Source organism: Xenopus tropicalis, chromosome 1, assembly GCF_000004195.4.
Source record: "Xenopus tropicalis strain Nigerian chromosome 1, UCB_Xtro_10.0, whole genome shotgun sequence".
NCBI lineage: Eukaryota > Metazoa > Chordata > Amphibia > Anura > Pipidae > Xenopus > Xenopus tropicalis.
The window spans coordinates 140,296,176-140,305,658 of NC_030677.2; the positions used below are offsets into that span (position 1 = coordinate 140,296,176).

The 9,483-nt window shown below is 40.3% G+C and overlaps 1 protein-coding gene across 1 annotated transcript in view; it reads right to left on the bottom strand.

Moving 5' to 3' along the window:
• Positions 1-9,483, bottom strand: part of cdh24 (cadherin 24) — a 51,900-nt gene that overhangs the window by 42,172 nt on the left and 245 nt on the right. The window contains exon 2 of the mRNA XM_031891261.1: positions 4,178-4,555. Coding sequence (XP_031747121.1) covers positions 4,178-4,405 — 228 coding nt within the window. The 5' untranslated portion in view covers positions 4,406-4,555. The remainder of the gene's footprint in view (positions 1-4,177; positions 4,556-9,483) is intronic.

Here is a 9,483-nt window from a genome sequence, read left to right on the forward strand (position 1 = left end):
CTAGCAGCCATTGGAGGGAAGTAGGCAGTAGGCTAAAAGGAAGGGTACTGGTAATGCTGGAAATATCTCCAGCTTGGCCAGCTTCTCTCAGCCTGTGTTTTTTTCTGCAGATCCACTTACTTTTGCAGCTCAGTGTACTTGCACTGAAAAGTACAGTTTCCATCTGAGCACAGGTACATGGAGCAGAGCGGAGGTTGGCTCAGCAGGCATTAAATTATTTTTTAGTAGACTTAGGGGCACATTTACTTACCCACGGACGGGCCGAATGCGTCCGATTGCGTTTTTTTCGTAATGATCGGTATTTGGCGATTTTTCGGAAAATTATCGCAACTTTTTTGTTGCCATTCCGAATTTTGAGCAAAATCTGGTGATTTTTTCGTAGCGTTAAAACTTCCGCGAAAAGTCACGCCTTTTTCGTAGCCATTCCGAAAGTTGCGCAAAATGTTGCGCAACTGTTTTTCGTAGCGTTCGGATTCATTCAAGCTTCAGTATGGTGACTTTTCTTGGGCCAGGTTGGAGCTGCAGGGTGCCATTGAGTCCTATGGGAGGCTTCCAAAATCATGCTAAGTCTGAAAGTTTCGCCCGCCGCTTACAAGCGCTCAATACGAAAAAGTCGCGACAAGATACGAGCGAATCGTAATGGCTACGAAAAACTCACGTTTTTTCGCGCAAATCGTATTGGTAACGAAAAAGTCGCGACAATTTCTGAAAAGTCGTAAAAGCGCTGAAAAAAATCGCAAAAAATACGAAAAAGTCGCAAAATGTTCGTTTTCCAATCGGAATTTTTCCAATTCGGATTCAAATTCGTAAATCAGCCCCTTAGGGTGTTGAGATGCAAATTACAGAAAGACCCCTTATCCAAAAAAAACCCCAGGCCCTGAGCATTCTGGATACCTCAACTGGTTATGTTTTATTCATTTCTGTTAATATAGGGATCAAAAGATATGTTTGCTCAGGGGGACAATAACTCTGTCTAGTATGGCTGCAGCATATAAGGCCATTGAAAGGTATAAAAAAAGAAACAAAACTGGATGTTGCAGATTCTTCATTATTTCACCTGACATATAACGTGTATATCAGAGAGTCTGTATGCCAGCACTTCTTGGAAAATGGAAATGCACCCTCCAGAAAGTGTTGCAGCTAAGACTGAGAGGGCGCACGGGAGTGATTACATTGGATTAAGGACACACTCTGGGAACAATTATTAGGAATGCCAACTCCCTCATAACTATTTCTTGTTTGTGTGAAATGTCACAGCAGAGCACAAACAGATGTAAAGCTTTTAGGTGCATTCTTCCCAGGATATAACTGCCTATCGCCATGTAGTCTTTGCTTGTTATATCAACAGACTAATGAAGTCTGACTGTGTAGTAACTAAAGAGTGATAACTCAACCTGATTTGAGTTATTTACATGAGCACATAAACAGAATTGCAGGGAGTATCACTTGCTTGGAAATATTTGCAATGGCACGTGTTTTCATTGCTGCTCACTACCCTGAAAATGATGGCAATTTAAACACGTTGGCAGGAGAAGAGCTGACTATGGCTACATTGTTCAGTGGTACATATAGCCAGGACCTGCAGTGAATGGAACAGCAAGTGACAATCAGATACAGCTTTAGCAGATACAGTTGGTTACAAAAAAACATAAAAATCACAATTTAGCAGATCTGAATGGGGTGTGAGTCTGTCTTTATGGACCCCCACAGATCTCTAGCAGAGGGTATTTTTTTACTTGGTAATGGGGGGGGGGGGGTACACTGCACAAGCCATAAGCTGTCAAATAAAGAACTGAAATGATGAAGCAGCACTCACGTGGCCAAGCTGTAAGAAGTTACCTGATCAAGTTGTACAGAGTCACTATACACATTTGTCTTATGAAATATCTTCTAAAAGATACTGGTGACAAGGGGATTCCATGAGAAAGATGAAAAGAAGTTTTACCATTGAACTCCTTGTTAAAAGAAGCCAAGCATGAGTGAAGTGATTGTTAAGTAAAATCAAGGATTAATTCAACTGCCAACCTTGGTGTCAGGAATGAATCTCTCCCAAGCCCAGGGGAGTTTGCTTTCTTTCATCTAGTTTGCGTACCTTCATCAGCACAGAGAAGGCTTTTGCAAAGACTGACCTTTATGAATAAAACAAACATTTCTGGTGGCAAACTTGCCTTTCTGGGCATCCTTTCCACTTTCATACAAATTGCTGCTAAGTAAGCTCTTGAATTCTCTACTTCTTGATCTCTCCATGGAGGAGTTGATAGATTGCTTAATGGATTACTTACTGTAAATGGAAACTTACTACCAAAGTTATGAGGGCTAGGTATCACTAACTCAGAAATGTCTAGATAAATCAGCTAAGAGCCAGAGAGATTTTGCCAGTGCTGTACCTCTTTACATAACACAGTATGGATCCATAGAAACAGTCAGCCATGTCAGAGGAAGACCATTAAGTAGAAACCAATAGGAATCAATATGACTTGAGAGGAATATTTTATCAAGGTAAGTGATCAAAGACAGTTTTCCTATACTCTTGTTTGCATTCCCCCTCACAATTAATTAGTATGGGGGAAGGGATGGTTCTTTCTGAAAGCTGGCTTTGCAGGGGTGAAACTAATAGTCACACAGCAGATGCAAGTGCTCTTCTACAGAATGACTAGTAGAGTATATGTTAAGTAATAAAGTTTATGTAAAGATCAGCTATTTTATCCTGCTCACAGAAAAGCTGGTGTCTAAATTGGGTTTTCACAACTACATGCAATGAGTAAAAAATGTTATCAGTATTTGATTATTTCTTTTCTCCTGATCTGCTTCAGACATCATTTCCATTAAATCAACCGCTCTCTTTGGTTGTCTTTACCCTAAAAACCAAGGGTGCCTGTGTGTGCCAAGAATACCCTCTGAGAGAAGAGAAAGTCTGCAAGCTCATGTGGCCTCCTGTTTATTATATACTAAGGGGGTTATGTAATATAGGGTGCAATGCTTACTACTGGTAACTACTTGTTACTACTATGTAACTTTACTTTTTGTATTTATTATTATATTGACCCCTGTCTGTTCTAATAATGCACTGTGCTGCTGTACAGCTCTCCATACACAAATAGCGCCATATAGATAAAAATGTACATGCATATCTTTGTTTGTAATGGTGTTACCTGTTTGAAAGGGTTCACTTGACAATTATAGCAAAAGTTATAATGATCTATACAGCTAGCGCCGGATTTCTTACTTTGGCACACAATGTGACCTAATACAAGTAAACTGCTCCTTTAACAACAAAGATATCAACAGATACTTTTGATTAAAAAAAAATTTAAGCCCTCATGTGCACTGGCCAATCCCACCTCATGTTACTACAAGTACTTCTAGACTTAAAATGCGACACAAGTTTTTATGGACCATCCTCATATCCTGGAGGAGGTCAAAAACTGCTTTTTGTACACAAAACTTCAGACCTCTGAATAGGACCAAATGCAACAAAACGAGTGCCTAGGAGCATGCTGCCATACGATTACCTCCAAATAACACACCTGCTCATCTAACCAATTGCATTACACTATTCTATAGTCTCGTAGAACAAATAAGGAAGTCATCATGGCAAAGGAACATGTTCCAAGTTTAATGAAACGTGTTCAAAGGTGCTCATCCTCAGTCATATGTTTACTCTAAAAACCACATGCCTGACCATTGAGATTGCACCATTCCATAGTATGGAAAACAGACTCAGCAGCACATTAATGCAAAGTAGAAAGCAGATACCAAAAGGGGTGAGCTTGGTTGATTTAGATAAAACATTTAAGCATGCTAGCAGTGTCACTCAATCTTTGGGGCTAGCCTCACGCAATTTTACATCTTGGGGACACTTGGGGGGCACTTGGAGCAGTTCAGGGCATTTGTTCGATGTGCAATTTCCAGCAGGAGTGCCATTCACACCTTTGTTTGCATTGAAAAATTAAACATTGTACAGAACTATGAATGAAAGATTTGCTTTCCTATTTCTAAATAAAAATGGTTGCATTACTGTATCATTTGACCTATGCAACTAAAATTTTAATTTTGGTAGCGGCATTTGAAATAACCATGAAAGACTTTATGAGAAAAAAAATCTGAAAACCATTGGTCTAAAGAAGTTCTTGTGGCGCAATAGAAAGGTTAGCATTTCCAAATAAAAAGTACTTACCCTTCCAATAAGAACAGGCTCTGGTCCTGCATACTCCTCTATCACAAAGAACTGATTCCATACCCAGCTGCGCTTGGTCCTAAGGGGGGGACTGTGGCCCCATGAATAGAATGCTGGTGGGACACCATTGACACTAAGTCCAGGAGACATCTCCCCCATTACAAGGACTGATGAGAGGCAGCCCCAGAGGAGGAGACAGAAGGGGGAGGACAAATAGATGGAAGGCATGGGGCATATAAGGACCCCACTGTTGCAGAATTTATTAAAGGTCACAATGGATTGTGACTCAAGTCACGGCTCTCAGGATCTTCCATGTGGATAAATAATGGAATAATCGATATGTAGCTTATCCCATAAATCACAAGACTTGTAAAATCCCTGAAATAAAAACACAAGTGTTACATTTCACATTGATAAGCAGTCTGGCTCTCTTCTCTAAGTCTGCGTCTCACAGGGTTATTAGATGACCTCATATGAACAATATAGGGTCCCAGACTGTCTCTTATTGTTTTTTTTTTTTGTAATCTTTAATGTCAGTCCTAACAGTGTCACTCTCAGGGCTTTCTGTAATTTACAGGCTTCTGATATATTATTGTCTCAGTGAAGTTATTTTCATCCTTATTTCTGTTTCATCCCAAAAAGTCAAAAAGGAAAGATACAAATGCTCATGCTATTATTTGGCATTCTAGCTATTCATCTATATATATATCTATCTGTTTTTCTTTCTTTATATCAATCATCTACAAGCAGCCTCTTTTATTTGGGCCCTATAAACCAAGAGCAGTCTTGCTTTTCCGTCAGTCCTGGTCATAACCTGTCTGCAGTGCTGTCTCTCCATGGCTCACTATATTTCTCTCTTTGTCTCTCTCTTTATATTACCACTGCTCTTCGATTGTTTCTTCCTTCCTTTTATGTTTCTTTCTTAAATTCAGCCTTCCAGCTTTTCCTCTGCCTACCTCTTGTTCTCTCTTAGCCCTGCGCTTTGTTAGTTATTTCCCCATTTGGATTTCTCTGCATACAAATTGTACCATCTGTCTCTCATCTCCAGCTCTTTGCCTTTCTCTCCTTCCCCCCATCTCCCTTCTCGCTCTCCACTCTCCCATTTCTCTTTGTATGCCCGTCATGTTCAACACTTTACGCTTTACTGCAATAAGAAGAGGATAAGAAATCATAGGGAGAGAAACTGTGAGAGGAATAAGACAGACAGAGGGGGACAAAGTGAAGTGAGGGAATGTGAAATAAATATAAAAGGATTGCATAGGAGAATATGAAACATCAGAGGAGGCAGAAGGACCGGGTGGGGTATGAATTAGACAAGTGGATGCAAAAAGAAATATGAACTTGGTGCAGGAGAGAAGGCAGCATTTTTGGATACAATTTGTCTGTCACTGCAGAAGTTCTCTTGCTTCCAGGGACCCACATGGCCATCTGGTGGCACATCACGATGATGATATCTCCTGCAGTATCTCATTAGAGACTTGAGGATATGATGGAGAATGAGGAGAAACATGCCATGTATTTCTTAGAGGTTGCTGTGGGTCCTTATTAGTGACTGTGAGGCCTGAGGCAAAATAGACTTTATGGTGTCCTATTATTTATTCAAGTGGGTCCTTCCGCTGATCTTGAACTATAATTTCCAACACCTATTGCAGACTTAAGCAGAGGCAGGGGGAGGATAGTACTCCGACAACTGAAATTTGGGCAACACTGATATTAAGAACTATTGACACTATCTTTCATGTTTATACCTGCTGTCCCATGGCAATACTTCTGCTTCCAGAGGTTATTCTACCCTGTTTCTTTAAGCGCTACTGTATTGCATGCACATTCCACTTTTGTGGTGCTCAGAGCACTGTCCCAGCTTGTATCCCTAAAACAGATCTGTGTTAATGTTTCCACGACCAACTTGTATGACAAGTGCCTCACTTTGTGTACCTCCCTCATGCCTTCTTGTGCTTATGTTCCTTTCTCTCCAGCACATGATTATACTACTCACGTTTTATTTACTTTGTGGTATATGGAAGAGAGTGTTAAAGTTTAACAAAAACCAAATAATTTTTGCACACCAGTCCTATTTATTACACTGTAGCAGGATCAGGCAACCTTTGGCAATCCTGCTGTTGTATGGTACTAATTTAACATAGCTGAAATGTTCCTGCCTGGATATTTCCACATTTCTACGCTTGCTAAGCTAATGAAGCACTAGAGTAACACAAGGAGGCTGCATATAAAAATTTATGGCAATGTTCAGGCAATGTTTATGAACCACTACTTCCCAAGGATGCTAATGAGATGGTTTTTTATAAAAAAAAAATGGTGATTTTGGTATGAATTGGTTAGACTTTTCCTTTTGCACTGGAAACCAATAATAATGGAACTGCAGATAATGTACATTTCAGCCAGCAAATGGATTTTAGGGCCACTAAACCTTCAAAAAAGTTTGTTTTTAAAGTAAATATTGAAACTGCTGATCATTGAGGTCCCCTCTAGTCCTAGCAGCAACAGCAGGGTATGCTTGCCATATTGTTTTAGCATTCTAATGATGAGCTGAAAAGTTCACTATAACAACATATTTGATGTAGCCTCTTTAGGGCTTGTTCACACTGTCCAATTAAAGTAAATGTAGGTAGTCTCCATTATTCACTTAAGACAGTTTTTATATACAGGTGGGTGCAGGGTCACTTTAAGGTACCAGTGGGCTTAGGGTAAAGATCTCATTGTTGAGCCTTTGCAACTGCTCCATTAAACTTACTATAGGACTACCCACCAGCAGGAGAACTTGAGTATGGTAAGGCAGGAAATACAGAAAAAAAAGTCTACCCTTACTGAAAGAGACATGAGGTCCAATCATGGCAGCCTGTACCAATAGTGGTAGGAAAAGATATACTGCAATAACAAATACCAGTTTTTTATTAAAAATATATGCTTTAGGTGCATCCATTTGGTTTAATAGAAAGTGACACTAATGGTTGAGCTCTTCCAGCTGATTAAAATGATGGGTCATTTTTTGCCATTTTTAGGGGATGCTATAATCAAAAGTTATAGCAGATGAATGGTTGGGGGTTGGCCCCCAGTCCTGGCGGACACTGGGCAACTGACCATTTATTAAAACGGCTTTGGGTGTATGCTCCTATTGGCTTTAGGTGGCCATACATGCCCATATCTCCTTGTTTGGAGATATGGGCATGTATGGCACACCACAATGGATCTAGCATGATTTAGCCACCCACATGCCTGGCCAAACTGGGATGATCTGATCATCCACTGGGGATTAGGGAAACCCAACAGATGAGGACCATATCAACATGTCCCTGCGATCCTCATCCAACGGGGTTCCAAACCTGCCCAATTGACATCTGGCTTATGGGGGTGGGGCATACATATGCAGATAAGCTGCTGACATAGCCTAAGGGCTCTGGCGGAGCAGAGTTTCCTCTCAAGGCAACTTCCGTGATTTCACTGAAATTGCGCTGCCGCGTATGCCATCCCACCCACGATTTACATTTTGCCAGTGGGATGGCAATTCAGGGAGATTAGTCGCCCGTGAACAGTGAGATTTGTGTGGAGCGACTAATCTCCCCGTGTGCCAGAGCCCTAAAGGTTACAAAGTTAAGGTTTAACCTTAAGTTACAGTTTCTGTAACTGCACTAAAATAGTGCAATCCGGTTTAATCCAGTTACAACCACTATATTATTTTTCATTCTAGCTCCAACTGATTCCGGAAATAAAAGGCACTGAACATAAATTGCAATAAAATTGGGTTTTAGCTCAAAAAACATTGCAGTAGCCTGGATGCTACAGGTAGTTGCAACATTGATGCAACACAGCTCATTGCTGCAAAATGGGAAAGTCTGTTTAGACCTGTTGCAGTATTATCACATCATCCCCAAATCTCTTAGTTTCATAATTATTGAACTAAAACTGCACCAGAATTTGTTTCTGAGCCCTAAGTACTATTAAAAATCATTGAGACTGGTCTTTATATCTTATTATTGTTAATGCTGCTAAATAATAATGCAGGTATATACACACACATACATGTAATCTCAATATTTCAATGTCTGCTTTATGCAATATTTTCATGTAAAGTGAATATGTATCAAAAGGTGAACAGTTAATTTGTCTCTACAACCTCTATATAAACCAGTTTCTAAATACCAATGTTCAACAAATGTGTAACCTTCGAGATGTCATGAACTACAGCTCCCAGCCTCCTAAGCCAATCAGTGGAAACCTTAATGGTTGGAAGACCACAAATTCAACAATTCAATTTTGCAGCATAGAAGTTCTCTATGAGCCCCCCTCCCCATTGAAGTTCCGATTTATTCATATACCTGCTTTCTGCCACAGCTGAGACTGCACCAAATTCTGCCAATGAATTTTCTTGATTCCGCCTGACTCTCCTTTACTGAAATGTTTTATTTGTAGCGACAAGCCACATGGGTGCCTTGTCACTGCAACAAAGTGCAGCCTTAATTTATCGATCTACGCTTGCTTTAAGGCGAAGGTGCTGGCCATCTGCAGCAGCCATGGGGAAAGCATATTTATGTCCAAATGGAAATATGTTTTTGTCAACTATTCCTGATTTTGTTATTGCATTTTTTACGCTGAACCTAGGAAATTATAGGACATGGAAATCACAAATCAAATTAACTTAAAAACAGGTTAGTTGCAAGTAATTAGAAAAAAAAATAGGTTTGTGAGGCTTTGCCCTTTTGGCTTTAAATTAGTTACACCTCAGTTCTGCAGGAATTGTTGGCACTCTAGTAAATGCTAATAGCAACAATAATTACTCCATACAGGCAGTCATCATTCAACCCCTCCCACTGATCAGCAGAGCTATTCTACACTATTACCCATCTTATTGCTCCGCGTAGCACCTCCTACCCCATAATGCCTTCTGTTTCCCCAGTTGTCCCTATAACTCCTGCTATTGCCCACTACAACCTTCATATACCTGTAACTCATACTATTGCTTCAATCGCTTACTGTAACTCCTGCTAGCCCCCCTCTTTAGTCTTCTCCTGTGGCCCCATATAGCTGCTCGCTACAAACAGCAAAGCGTAAGAGGCTGTGTGGAATATCAAACAGAGGAGAAATGTAATTAGAGTGCTTATAAGGCTAGACCTGCCGCTATGCATATGAACAGACTGTGCAGAATTAAATTCCCATACACCGCTGCATCCGATTGTGTGTGCTCTTCTGGATCAGTCTGCCTATTGTCACCCACATTGACAGCACAACAGCACTCTTTTTTTGCTATCCAGATACACACATGCACTCATTAGACTTCTTAAGGCACACAT